The sequence below is a fragment of the Osmerus eperlanus genome, chromosome 9, assembly GCF_963692335.1.
Source record: "Osmerus eperlanus chromosome 9, fOsmEpe2.1, whole genome shotgun sequence".
Classification (NCBI taxonomy): Eukaryota; Metazoa; Chordata; class Actinopteri; order Osmeriformes; family Osmeridae; genus Osmerus; species Osmerus eperlanus.
This window is the reverse complement of record NC_085026.1, coordinates 3,112,036-3,126,781: the sequence shown is the minus strand read 5'-3', so window position 1 is coordinate 3,126,781 and position 14,746 is coordinate 3,112,036. Positions and strand designations below refer to the sequence as shown.

The 14,746-nt window shown below is 41.7% G+C and overlaps 1 protein-coding gene across 1 annotated transcript; it reads left to right on the top strand.

Annotated features, from left to right (window-relative positions):
* Positions 1-5,861: 5,861 nt before the first annotated feature.
* On the top strand, positions 5,862-14,733 carry akap12a (A kinase (PRKA) anchor protein 12a). Its single transcript, XM_062469364.1, has 4 exons — positions 5,862-6,098; positions 8,216-8,315; positions 8,494-14,242; positions 14,364-14,733. The coding sequence occupies exons 1-3, from the start codon at positions 5,991-5,993 to the stop codon at positions 14,208-14,210; spliced, it is 5,925 nt and encodes a 1,974-aa protein (XP_062325348.1). The 5' UTR covers positions 5,862-5,990; the 3' UTR covers positions 14,211-14,242; positions 14,364-14,733.
* Positions 14,734-14,746: the final 13 nt, after the last annotated feature.

Below are 14,746 nucleotides of genomic sequence, written 5' to 3'. Positions count from 1 at the left end.
AAACTTGAGAGCCCTGCATTTCTCATATGATCAGATGAGGGGAAATTGTGTCTCGCTCATTCGCTCATTTAACCCGTTCAACCTCATAATCCGTTTCCATATAGTTGAAATGTAGGTCTATATCTACGAATGTGTGGACTCAGATATACATAACCCATCTGCAACCGACGCAAGCACAGAGATTTCCCCAGAAATGGTACCCTCTCTAGTTAACTTACACTTGCTCAAAGCACTAGTTGAATGAGACATATTTTCTGTAATAACCAACTCTTAAATACAGTAATAAATCCAGACAGATTTATGAAACAACCACAAATGAATTTCTTCTGAGACTTAAAATGAATACACTGTTGTATAGATTTACTGTGATATTTTGGCAGTCAGCCTAATTACATAATGTTAACTCCACATTTCAAACAAAGATTCCATGTAAATAATTAATGAAAAGTGTATCTACCACAAGAGGGCAACAGAGCTACGAACCCCCAGAGGAAAGACATGTCTTGTGTCAACAAAACAAAACCTGAAAGAAAAGATTTCAGAATCAGAATGGGATTTATTTGCCATGAAAGTTTGCACAGACAAGGAATTTGCTTTGGCAGGAAGGTGCATACAATAAACAGATAGGGACCTAAAATTTAAATATGTGGACTATCTATACTAAGGGTACATAAACTAGCAGTACTAAGTGGAATTAGAATTAAATAAAATATACAATAAAATAAAATATAAGTTGCCGTAATTTACAATATAAAAATACAAATATTACAAAAAATACAAATGTACAAGATACAATTTTGTAATGCAGTGCAAAAAGCAGTGTGTTTTAAGCAGGAAGTCATTAGAGTCAGTGTGGTCCCTTGGCCTTGTTTAAGAGGCCAACAGCGGAAGGGAAGAAACTGTTTTTGTGGCGTGAGGTATTGGTCCTGATGGACCGCAGCCTTCTGCCGGAGGGGAGTGACTGAAACAGGGAGTGTCCAGGGTGGGAGGAGTCAGCCACAATCTTCCTCGCTCACCTCAGGGTCCTCGAGGTGTGCAGGTCCTCGAGGGTAGGCAGATTGCAGCCAATCACCTTCTCAGCAGTGCGGATGATACGCTGCAGCCTGCTCTTGTCCTTGGCAGTGGCAGCAGCATACCAGACGGTGATGGAGGAGGGGGGGATGGACTCAATGATGGCTGAGTAGAAGTGCACCATCATTTCATGTCAGCTTCTTGAGGTTGGGTCTCTACAACACCAAACAAAAGCAAATAATAGTTGCTATATTTCTCAAAAAATGGAGACTGTCCTCTTACATGGATAAGGCAGCTTGGAATGTAGTTTGTAATCGTCTATGTGATCACTGTCCTGTCTAAAGTAATCTTTTTCAAGGTCTCCTAGAAAAGCTATTTGAAAATTTTAAATTGACCCTAATGCTGTCCCTCTTGTTCAAAATACATTTGTGTTTGTGAAAGTCGTTTGTATTTAGTGTTTATGACAGTGAATTGGTTTAGGATTAGGAAAGAGATTCTGATGCATTCAATCAACATAGTCAACAGACAACAAATCCTGTCTTCACAATACAATTCCATTGAATTTAATTCAATTTTTAGATGTTGTAATGTGTGCTGTACTCTCATAATCTGTACTGGGATGCTCATGTTCATATTTTCATTTTTACAAAAGCAGACCGTTGTAATATCCATGCCCTGTTGTGTGGGAGAATATATTTACATTTAGTCATTTAGCAGACACTCTTATCCAGAGCGACTTTCAGTAAGTACAGGGACATTCCCCCAGGCAAGTAGGGTGAAGTTCCTTGCCCAAGGACCGGGAATCAAACCAGCAACCTTCTAATTAATAGCCCGATTCCTTAACCGCTCAGCCAACTGACCCCGCGATATATGAACATCAGGTTTCTGATGTGGAAAATCAGTATTTCTTTTTTCAGATTCACATGTCTATACTAAACACGTATTTCAAGAAGAGTTTTTTGAAAAGTGAATCTTTTTTGTTGTTGTACCGTCCTGGGAACATTTGGATGGGTCAAAAGAAACTGAAGGTCTGATTCCAATTGAGAAGGAGGAACATAAGCAGCAGAATGGAACTGATCTATTAGCAATATCCACCACACGGTCTGGGAATCACACTGGTGTTATAGACTTTCTCTATGGACTGTAACCTTTCCCATTATAAGAAAATGTGCTTGTTGCTTAATACTGACTGTTCAAAAGCTACTGTCAAGGTAACACTTTCCCATGTTTCCATGTTTTACAGATAATTACATTGCCTGAACGCTTTGGACAGCCTCTTTCATCTTTACCCTTTAATTCAACACCCAGAATACAGTTTGTTAATGTTGAAGGTACAGCAGCAAAGCAAGGAGACATCAAGTTATGATGTCAGAGATATTACTTAGAAATTAGATCTACTGCATCTGGATCGGTGATAGGTGAATTCATGAGGTAGATGGATGTACACAGAGAGACAAATAGATAATCGATCACATAACTAGATCAGAGTAATCATCTAGCCTGCAGAAAAGCCTTGATACATGTTTGATGTACATGTGCAGTATATATCATATTGCCCAGAGACTTACTGGGTTGCAATGCTGTAATCATTGAAGAAAACATCAGCTGTTTTCTGTTACAGGAGCTGTGACTCAAATTAACTGATCCTGTTAGCTTAGTATGGAGACCAGCACAGAAACATCAGTGTTGCAGGCCCTTTTATTAAATTAACGTGTAGGTTTGTCATGTGTTTGTAGATTTCACAGTAACTTTTCCCAAACTTTTTCATGAAAGTACATTTGTTTCTATGGCTCATCAAGTTGTCCATAACGTATCTAATATCATCTTACATCAAGGTCCCAGATAATGTTGGCATGTCCTTCATGTTTTATGTGAAGCTTCATGAGTGAAGTTTAACTCCTCCTCAGGAGTGTAAAGAATTAGACCTATGTACTGTACCAGTATGTCATGAGGCAGAAACTGGGATAGAAGCCCTGGTGACTGATGGGAAACATTTTCAGACCTCCAACACCAGCCTCACGTTCCTCTGCATGCCCCTGCTGGGGGCCTATGGCAGGGACCATCCTGGGCTGCAGAGAGGAAGGAACAGGTGGGCCCTCAGAACCAGCTCTATCAACATGGTGATTACTGTACCGGTAGTCATATTCAGAAAGAGATGTCTCTCCATCCAATGCATGTGATGCATTTGCTGAATTGAAATGTGTTCCATTCTGTCCGTGTATTCACATACCACAAATAATCCTATGTCTTCATCCTCTTTGTGCATGATACACTCATAAGGTCATGCTTTTTTCAGACACACATGGATTCCTTCTCATCCAATGAACATTGAATTATCAAAGAATTTCTTGTGGGAGACTGCATAAGAGAAGGCTGTTCCAGACTTTTCTGTGAGGGCTTGTTGAGGCTGCTCGTGATTCTAGCTTCACATGTCCCTGTTTAATCTTTAAATGTAATTAAGATGTAGTCTGTTTCTCTGCAGAGGGGTATTTGACCACAGTCAGTTGATCCTAATTTTTTTAGTTTTCAGGCAGCGTTCTCGCCCGTAGCTGTTGGTCTTTACATCCTGACATAATCTCTCGTGTTATTATAGCCTCTTTTGTTTCCTTCATCCTCACTGTTGTGTCTGCTAATAAGCAGACAGGCTATAAATGCTGCATCTTGATTTTAAAAAATAAGACGTGAACTCTCCCCTTTAATAGTCAGAACAGCTGATTTACACCGTCGCCTGGTTAGTATTTTTATGTTGAATTTTCAACCAATCAATCCGTGAGGTGCATCTTCATGGTGATGGGAGGGTTATTTGGGAACATAGCAACTAGTTTATAATCAGACGTGAAGTTACCATGAGACATAGTTAAGTCATCACAAGGCCTGGTCCTGCAACACTTCAAACCAACAATGATATGTTGTCCATTGTGACAAACAGGGTTTTAAACATTTGTTCATAAACTAGTTGTAAGATTAGCATATCAGGTTCAAGGAATTGGTAATGTAGCCAGAAGTTAACATTGAGTTGTAAATATGGGCATTTAAATAGTACAAACTGCAAACTTCTGTCTCAATAACAGAGCCTGAGGTATGCCACTGTTACACCAAAGTACAGTAAGGAGGAAACACTGGAGAACAGATGACCCATGTTCAGTAAGGAGGAAACACCAGGTTTTTGGGTTAATTGGGGCTGGTTAAACCCCTGGTAAAGGTCTGAATGCATGCTTGCAACATGCTGTTTCTTTTGTACTCGTTGCAAGTATGTTAGGAATGTCCTAGAGAATGTCCCTGTACTTACTGTAAGTCGCTCTGGATAAGATTGCCTGCTAAATGACTAAATGTAAAATGTAATGTGTTAGCCTTTTGTAGATTATAGGTTTTACATTTACATTTAGTCATTTAGCAGACGCTCTTATCCAGAGCGACTTACAGTAAGTACAGGGACATTCCCCCCGAGGCAAGTGCCTCGGGGGGAATGACACAACGTCATTGGCATGGCCGGGAATCGAACTGGCAACCTTCAGATTACTAGCCCGATTCCCTAACCGCTCAGCCACCTGACTCCCTTTTTGTATCACATGCTGCAATAACAGCTCTTCCTGTACATTCTGTTAAAATGGAGTGTTTCAAAATAAATTAAGCAAATGTCTGTTACAGTACACAGATTCATACTAGAATGAGCTAGGTGTGCAGCATTCAGTAACTGTTGAATGTGGGCACAGTAAAAACAAAAGCTGACCACCACAGTGTTCCTTCCACACATTTGACTTTTTATTCATTGAAACACTTTCATCCCAAGCCATATAAGAATAGTGCATAAAAATAAGTGCAACAGATCATCAAGGACCAGAACTGCCTGGAACTTACCCTATGGTCTACAGTACACCATGGGGACACTGATGTGATAGCATTAGTCACACAGTAATTACATTCCATGTCCAGCAGAAGATGTGCGGATGAACTCTGACATCCAGTTGTTCACAGGGTGAGTCCAATCTGTGTGGTCGTTTAGGGATTTATTTTGGTGAGACAGAAGATGACCCTGCAGTATTATCTGCAAAAACAAGCCAGAGTCATGAGCCCCCCTCCCTATCTCTAATGAGATTTGTTCAGTCATTTATGGGAGCAACTGAATGGCTTCCTCTGAATAAGGGTCATGCACAGTATGTGCCAGAGGGTTGAATGTCACTTTGGGTCAAATTCACATGAATGTCCATGTCTTAAATCTATTTTGTTGTGCCTGATAGTGAGACGGTGAACATAATCATGTTTGGAAGGTAAACCTTTGCAAGAGTTCTCGCAACTTTGCATCACATTAAGATACTACAAATTGTAGGCACCACATACAGTATTAGACAACCATATTTTCTTTATTAGGAAATTCTGAGACTTTTTTATGTAGGTTCACTGTAAGCTGATCAAGGATATAGACCAAACTTAGACCAAACTATCGAACAGGTCATGTCATATTATGCTGTTAAGTTACACATTGTATTGATACCGAATTTGACAAGCAAAAATAAAAGTTTTTTTATTTTATTTTTTACTTTTCCGCCCCTGTGCATATCAGGCAAACATACAGAATCCCCTAACTTGACACAACTGATTATTTCTCTGTGTCAGTGATATTCTAATCACCTCCTCCTTTGAAGAATTATCGGGATTTGATATACTGAAGTAAACGAACAGAGGGACATTAGCTTACTGCCTGCGGTGCGACTAATGCTCTTGTTGAAATCCTTGTTCGCAACTGTCATCTAAGGACAGGCGGTGTTATCTAGGCAGGTTTTTTGATGCGGCAAGGCGGGCCGGACTTGTTCATGTGATACAGCAGGGAGGTGTTTTTCCAAAAGAGTTTGCAAGAGACCAGACTGCACCATTCGGAATCTTACTGTCCCGGAGATTACCGTTGCAGCGGTTCAGATCTAGGATATTTCGTACCACAGATTTTTCACCGCAGACTTCTTCGGGACGGCGGCTGTTAGATCATGGGAGAAACGCAATCATCTCCACGGGATGGCAAGGGGGAAGCTGTAGCCGAAGAGGAGAGCGTTAAAGTGCATGATGTTCAAGATGACGAAAACATTGAAGACAAGGTAAACTTCAAATAGGCCTAAACTAGTTAACATCATCCCAATAAACATACTCTTATATCAAATGTGTAGCAACAAATTGATATTTTGTAATATCATATTCGTAACTATGATTTCACACATTAGCCTATTATGTTTTTGTAAACAAATCCATGTAAACTGCTAATCCATTGTCACATGTAACCCACTCCTGTTAGTCACCTATGATCTTAACTGTTTTCTTAAGACCATCGTTTGGGGACATTTAATTACAGGCACAGTACTGATCACATTAATTTACTGTAAGCCTCTAAGAGTGGCTTGTCTGCCTACTGCAATATGCTGATATGGCTCATGAAGTTTATCAAAGCGGATCCCTATCATCACATATCTAAGAAAATAAAGGAATAACGTTTGTTCCTCTTTCCAAAGCTTAAACCTCTTTCCAATAGTTTAGGTAAACCACATTAAAAGGATTACAACCCTTTATCAACAGTTATTGCAAGTTTATAAGACGGTTTAATAAGTAAATAGTTTAATTAATTTCTGATTTAAATTGAGGAATGGATCACTTTGTGATGAAAATAAACAACAAAACTAGGAATTAATAAACACTGTTGCTTAATATTTCAGATGAAGGAAAAACCTCACTGCCTCATTATAACTGGTTTACTCCCAGATCATCTATTGCTACTGCACCCTAAATAAAAAACAAACTGTATTCCCTTAGGCCTGTCCTTTTCAAACTTATATTATACTAATAATTGTTGTCATGATTTGAAGTACCGCCATCACGCATTAGTACAGAAGCTTTAAATTGAAGGGCACCTTTGCTAAAAATGTCATATTTAATCACATTCTGGTGTTTATAATTTCATACCCAGTTTGTTCCAAGTTTGTTTATGGTGGTGTGTATTGCATAGGTATGTGGTTTTGTGTTATGTGTCTGGGCAGGTGTTCCTTCTCCAGTACCACCTGCTTACTTTGACCAAGTGATTGTTAGCAATGTGTTGCTTCACTTTGGAATCATGTCTCAGTCTTTACATGTATGTCAGAAGTCAGTGTTGGAAGCCTCAATGGTGAGGATACACGGGCAGTGGACACCAAGGGTAGAATAATGACCTTCCATTTTGAGATCTAAGTAAAGCATCTTTCCCCAGAGAGAGAGATGGAATTTCCTCTTAACTGTATTCCTCTGGAGACAACATTGTATTCTGTATTTGACAGGATTACTCAGGCCATGGCTGAGCAGGACGTTTGGTATGATAGACTTTCCCAGTACTTGACTGGAGTCAAGAAGCGTTGTTATCCTCAATGATTACCTGAGAATAATATAACTTAACTCTTTGTTGTAATATTAGGCTTAACTTGTGTGAAAGACACTTGGGTTCTTGTGAGGGGAAAAAGTGGTTGTTATGGTTTTTAGAGGGGGGTTCAACTGTGCATTTATGCGTGCACAGGCCTTTGTTGTGTTCTAAAAGATCACTGCACAGAAGGAGTGGATAGATTCATGAGTCAGCTGCTGTGGTCCAGCCAAGCCTCTGATACTAAAAGCTTTTCATTTCTCCATAGTGCTTTCTTTCCCATTTTAAAAGCTTGGTGTGAACGATCACTTTTTTCTCTCTCTCTCTCTCTCTCTCTCTCTCTCTCTCTCTCTCTCTCTCTCTCTCTCTCTCTCTCTCTCTCTCTCTCTCTCTCTCTCTCTCACTCACTCACTCACTCACTCACTCACTCTCTCTCTCTCTCTTTCTGTTTGCTTAGCTTGGTTCAGACCTTAATGCATGTATGTCCACGATTTTGTGCTCTGTAACGTTGCACACATGCACCAAGACAATGTTGCAATACAGGTTGTCATAGTTGTGCAATACATGGCTACTTCATCAACTGAAGGTTCCTGTGGATTGTAAATGGGCTGTTTGGCAACGCTAGTGATGATGATGATGGCATGAAGAGGTGTATTACACCAATCTCACCATATCTTGTTCTACATTGAACAAACCTGTAGTTGGGAGATGTAGCAGTACTGTTAGAATTGTGCACTTCTGGTCGTTGATTATCAGTTGCACTTACTACATGTGCTTTGGAGGAAAGCATCTGCTAAAAAAATACTTGTTAATGTAAATGATCTTACTCTCTTTCAGTTACTCCCAAAAAATGGACAGATCTCAGGGTTGAATGAAAAAGCAGAGTTCCCGCCTGAAGAGTTAAATGGGGTATGTGAAGACCATGTCCATGCAGAAGGTAAATACTCAGTCTCTGAGCACATACAATAGACACACGTAGATGGTGGACCCTGCAGGAACATGGTTGCCTGTGGTACAACTAAGCTGTTTGAATGTAGTCTAATATAATAAACAATTAAATGATCTTAACTCTTATCTAACATTATATAATAATACTTATTTTCCCCTTTTGTCAGATTGTGAGACAGATTCAGCTATTATTTTTCCAAAAGAGGATGTCTCAGACGCCCTTGAGACAGTGGAGACAGGAGAAGGGCCTCTTGAGAGCCCACCTGAGGCACACGTAGAGGATGAGAATAAATCACCTGAAGACACAGTAAACGGCTCACCTGAAGATGCAACAAAGAAATCACCTGAGGACGCATCAAATGGCTCACCAGAGGATGCACTGAAGGATTCACCTGACGACACAGCACAGGACTCGCCTGAGGATGTGTCCAAGCCAGCCATGAGTGAAGCGGAGGCAAAAATGAACGAGATCAATGAGAGTTTAAAAAAATTCTTCAGTATGGTCGGTTTTAAACTGACTGTGAAAAAAGACGCGGGTGAAAAGTCAGAAACAGTTCCGGAGTTGACCGCTGAGGAAGAGGCAGAAACGAGTGCCTTCGATGATATCAAGGACACTGCAGAGGGGACTGCAAGTGAAAATACTGAACAGAATATTGATTTGAGCCCAGAACAAGAGCCATCTGATAGCGATTCAAAGTCCAGCCCTACAACAACGGAAGACATTACTGTGGAGGAAGTTCCTGAGACCACTAAGGAGAAGAACTCAGTGGCAGGAGGAACCATTGAAGAAGTGCCGTGTGTTCAAAATGGCACAGAGGAGCTAGACCCAGTCACTCTCGATGGACAAGAAGATCCACCCAAACAAGAGGTGACATCTGAAAAGGATGCAGAAACCAGTCCTGAAGAGGAAGAGGATGCCATGTCTCCTATTAAACGTTTTTTCACTACAGGAATATTCGCAGGTTTAGGAAAAAAGAAAAAGCCTCAAGAAGAGGAGGAAAAAACGCAAGATGAGAGTATTGCAAAAGAACCTGAAGAGCTAAGAAAACCAGAGGATGCAATTACACCAAAAGAGACAGAAGAAAATGGCAGTGAAGTCAAAACTGATATGCTTCCCACGTTAGACATAGGAAACACAGAGACGACTGATGTCCCTGAAATGAGTAACAACAACGAACATATTCATGAGGAAGAGAAAGCTGCTCCTGAGTGTCCATCCACCATCATCTCAAACGAAGCTGTCCTTCTCAGCTCTCAGGAGAAAGAGAAAATTCAAGGTAGTCCACTCAAGAAGCTCTTATCTGGTGCTGGCTTGAGGAAACTATCAAAAAGGCAGAAGGGCAAGACAGCTTCATTGGAGCAGCTTCAGTCATCCACAGAATCAGCAGAGTATCAAAGAGGAGAAACTCCTGCCTGTTCGCCAGAGGGGGCTGAAGAGAGAGAAATCACAGTGGTACCAGGTCAGGTAGATTCTTGTCACGAATCTGAGGGTGATGCTAATTCAGATGGCGAAAGGAAGAAGGATGGCACCTGGGCTTCTTTCAAAAAGCTTGTTACCCCTAAAAGACGACCTAAAAGGCCCTCCATTAGCGATGATGAGGTGGCCCCCGTAGCGCCACATGAGGATCCGAAGGCAAGTGAGGGAGAAGAGATCATCACCCTCAGCACGGAAGAGCAGAATAATAAAGTCGATTGGGAGGCCTTCCTGTGTGGATCTGGGAAGAGAAGGAGCCGAAAGACATCGGACTGGGAAGACGAAAATCCTGTGCATAAGAGGGAAGGTCGGAGGTCAGCCGATGAACCTAGGGACACAACTGAGTCTCCATTAGACAGTTCCCAGGAGGGAGACTCCGAACCTATGTACTCTTCTCCTGACCAAGGTGTCAGTCCTTCAGAAGGGGATGGCACTTCTACTTGGAAATCCCTTAAAAGGCTTGTCACCCCAAAGAGGAAGGCCAAAAGGGAAGAGGTTGGCAGAGACCTGACACTCTCTGATAGTGATATAACTAAAGACGATTCTTCATTTTCAATAAAGAAACTCATATCCGGACGCAAAAAGAGGAAGACTGAAGGAAAACCGGACCAAATGTCCTCCGATGAGGCTGAAAGGGCTGCTGGATCGGACGATGAAGACTCAGAAACACCAGCTGTGGTTCCATTGTCTGAATTTGACATGGATCCGATAGATGACCACAACTTGCAAACTCAAGCAGTCATAGAAAGCTCCATGTCTGCAGAAACAGAAGAGAAAGGCATCCCCAGTCCACTAACCAATCTGGTTATTCACATTGCCATCGTGCCTTCCGAACCAGAAAGTGTTCAAGACACGGACGGCACCATGGCACGATCTTCAACCCCTGTGGAGGAATTTGAGGATCTAACAGAATTCATTAGTAAACATCAACAACTCAGTGACATCACTGAAGAGGGTGTGATAGAGGAGACTGTTGCCACACCTATGTCCACAGCTGAGGAGATTGCCCGAGATGACACCATAGCTGAAGACTTAATAGAGTTGACATCAGAGGCTGTTACCGCCCTGGAACCAATAGATGACTCCTTTGCAGATGAAACAACAGAAATGGTTTCAGCTGTTTCCCAGCTGACCGAGTCGTCTAAAACGTCGGGTAACACAACACCAGTCCCAGCAGAACATGATAGCACTGAAACAGAAGCCCTTCTGCAGGAGGTTGTTGAAACCATTTGTGTCACTCCAGATACGTTCGCAGTAACTACAGAAGATGCAGATATAGAGAGAGTATCCGTTTCAGTCTCTCCCTGGGTATTTGGGATACCCATGGAAGCCAAAATGTTTGAAGCACATGCAAAATCAGATGCAGTTACCATCTGCACAGATCTAGACAGTGATGAACTTAAAACTCCAATTAAAGACCCCATAATACCTCTGGTGGAGTGTATATCTGAAATCAGAGAGGCCATTTCCACAGAGGTGGCTCCTGAGGCTGAAACTGAGTTTAATTCAGCTGGAATTTCCACAGATGAGGTACACAAAGCTGATGTTGCCGAAGCCCTTGAGATAACAGACACAATTTTAATATCTACGGAATCGGACGACCTGAACACCACTGATGACAGCCAAACGTCAACTGAGGGTGTATTTGAAGTTAGCGAAGCTCCATTTGAAGATATAACTGAAGAGTTTGATGCAACTGGAATGACCACAGATAACCTAGATCTCCTCGATTTCATAGAACCACAAGAAGACTATAGTGTAGGAGCAATCTTCCCAACTCTAGAACCAGAAGAGCTGAAAGTTATTGATGATAGCCAATTCCAGGTTGAAGACGAAATCGAAGTCCCACATCTAGAGCCAGAAGAACTGAAAGTTATTGATGACATCCAAGGTGAAACTGAAATCACTGAAACAATGCCTGAGGATAAACCTGATGAGATGGACTCTGCTGTCAGTATTAATGACGGGGAAGAACAGTCAGAATTCTTTGACCCACAAGCAATCTCTAGTGGTCTAGACACTGACGAACAGCACATTCTGGATGATAGTGAACTCAGTGTTCAAGGTGAAACCGTAGTCACTGAAACAATGCCTAAGGACACCATGGAAAAGTTTGACTCAGATGGAAATATTAGTGAAGTGGAAGAACAAATAGAATTTTTTGAGTCCAAAGAAATCTGTACAAGCCTTGACAGTGCCATTGATGAGAGTTTCTTGCTGAGAGAGTGTGTAACTGGAGTCAGTGAGGCATTGAACACAGAGCTGGAAACCAAGAATAAAACTGAACATGTTGATTCGACTGACACTGTAATGGATGATGTTAACAAAACTGAAATAGAATTTCAAGAATCCGACTTGATAGCTACAGTTACAGAATTTCAAGAAGCAGATTCGACAATTACAGCAGTCGAACGAAAAAGAGAAACAGATATAGAGCAAAGTCAAGAAGAGAGCAGAGAACCATATTTAGAGAATTACAGTGGTGAAGTCGCCAAACCCATTGACACAGTGGACGAGGATCAAAAAACAGAACAGGTGGAGGAGTTACGAGGGGCCAGTCCTGTACATGTGGCCCCCATGGAGTCAGAGGTGATAGGAATACAGGTTCTTGAAAGGCAGGTTGTAGCAGAGGACATTCTACAAACAGAATCAGAGGTAATTTCACTCTCCAAGGAGCCTCTCTGTAAACAGGAAGCCAATATCACTGATATCACTGTGGAGGAGGAAAAAGAAGAGGACCTTCAGAGTGTTCCAGAGGACAGGGCAAATGTTGAGCCCGCTCCAGTGGCTGAACTTATCATATGCTCGGCAGTAGAAGATTCTACGTACATCCCCGATACTCCCATGGCAGAAATGTCAGATGTTTCGGAAACTTTGATAGCTGTTGTGGCAACCGGTGTAGAGTCCCCAGAACTAGTAGAGAGAGTGGATATTTTGACCCCACAGATAGACAGCCTTGTAGTGCAGGCAGTAGAGGTAAAAGACGAGAATGCAATGCAAAACGTGCCACTGATGCAGTGTATGGATGACCATGAAATCCAGGTTCAGGTGGTGGACATTGATGTGGAGTCAGCAGAGGTAGTTGTTGAGACTACTCTTAAGGGGGTTACCACTGATACTGTGGTGGTTGTAGATGGTTGTGGTGAAGAGGAGAAAGCATTCGACACTTTGTCAGCTGCTTTGGAGATCGAAGAGGATGTCACTGAAGAGGCTAGTAGCGTTATCACTTCGGAAATCCATCAACATGAAACGGAGAACCAGGAACCCCCAGTGCCACTGACAGAAGCTCCACTGTCAGATGACAAGGTTGACACTGAATTGATGAAGGAAGCAGAGCTCCATAAAGTACCAGAGGATACTATGGAGACAGGTAGTCAACACACAGATGGCTATTTAGTTCACAGTGTCACAGAGATAATTCAATCATCTGCTAATTATTTAGAAGTTGAGTCTACTACTGAAGTTGGTGGGGATCCATATATAGGGTCATATTCCAAGGATGAACTGGTTCTTGAAGAAGATACAGTCAACAATGATTCAGTCATTCCTCTGAATTTGGCAGATATTTCTATCCCAGAGCAGGAGAGAGATCTTGAGGAAAAGAAAGTTGAATCCAATCATTTAGTTGTTGACTTAGTTCCAGAGGGTGCTACAGATGCCTTGGAGTCATCGGTTGTGGAAAGACGGAGGGAAGAAGAGACAGAGGAGAAGATGACGCAGACGGTCGGCCCCCTGGTGGAACAGTCCACAAGCGGAGGCATGGTGTCTTCAGCAGTTCATCTTGGGACACCCTCAAGTCTGACTTTGGAGGTGAAACTGAACTTTCAGTTTGGACAAACACAGGAAGTTGTAAACACCATCCGGCCGGTTTCTGAGAGAACTGAGCCATTGAAACACACAGAGGTATCTGAGGTGGGAGTTCAAGCAACAGAGAAATTGGATCCCATCGGACAATTAAAAGTTGTCGAGACGCCAGTCCCTCAACCAGAAATATTTGAACCGTTAAGACAGATTGAGGTACACAAGACCAACACAGTTACAAGGCAGACTGGGGAGGAGATTAAGAGACAACTAGAGGAGGAGTTTGAACAAGATGTGTGGCTAGATGCTGAAGAAGATATAGACACCCAGGAGAGCATAGGGAGAACATGGAGCAAAGCTGCTGAATGTCTGCAAAGACTGGAATCGCAGGAAAATACACAACCCAAAACAGGGATGAGTGACCACAATGTGTCTCAGGATTGGAATGTCCTGGACGTAGAAGAGGACAGTAAAGAAACACAGAAGCCAGATGAAACAGCAGGAATGGAGAGTGAAGAAGTTGAAGTTTTTGATATTGCACTTGAGCCTCCGAGTTGTCTGTCAGAAATCGAATCGATGATGGACACTAGTATCATTGATTTCGATTGAGGCCATCATCATCTGATAGATGTAATCTATTGGTAAGACATTTCTTCAATTTCAGTATCTTAAAACATGATGTGTAATATGTGTACACCAATATTTTCAGTAGACACTTTGCCATAATAATCCTTTTATTTTTGTCCTTGCACGTCTCCTCAGATGTGAGGAAAAAGACAACCGGATAGGTCCACAAGGAGCTGACAGTTGACAACATGCTGTCGAACAATCCATCACAACACATAAAACTCCATTGAAAAAGTCACATTCAACCAAACCTGATGCTGGAAATTAACATAAGATTTCTGAATTCAGTTACCCACCGTTGGTTGCCATTTCATATTACTCTTTACATAGTGTTACATCAAAGTGTAACTGTACTAGTAGTATTTCTTTCAATACGTTTTCTTTGTTCCTTTTCAAGGTCCCATGTGTTACAATCTATCCTTGGAGGTACAATAATGTATATTTCATTATTTATGTTTGCATTGTACAGTATATCATTTCTTACCCTATTGTTTTCAGTCCTGTCGACTTAGGAAGAA

Bases quoted from the DNA above. Each gene is read 5' to 3' on its own strand.
- akap12a (XM_062469364.1), top strand. From the start codon at position 5,991: ATGGGAGAAACGCAATCATCTCCACGGGATGGCAAGGGGGAAGCTGTA. The intron at 6,099-8,215 runs GTAAACTTCAAA...ACTCTCTTTCAG, and splicing joins ACGAAAACATTGAAGACAAG to TTACTCCCAAAAAATGGACA. The intron at 8,316-8,493 runs GTAAATACTCAG...CCCTTTTGTCAG, and splicing joins AGACCATGTCCATGCAGAAG to ATTGTGAGACAGATTCAGCT.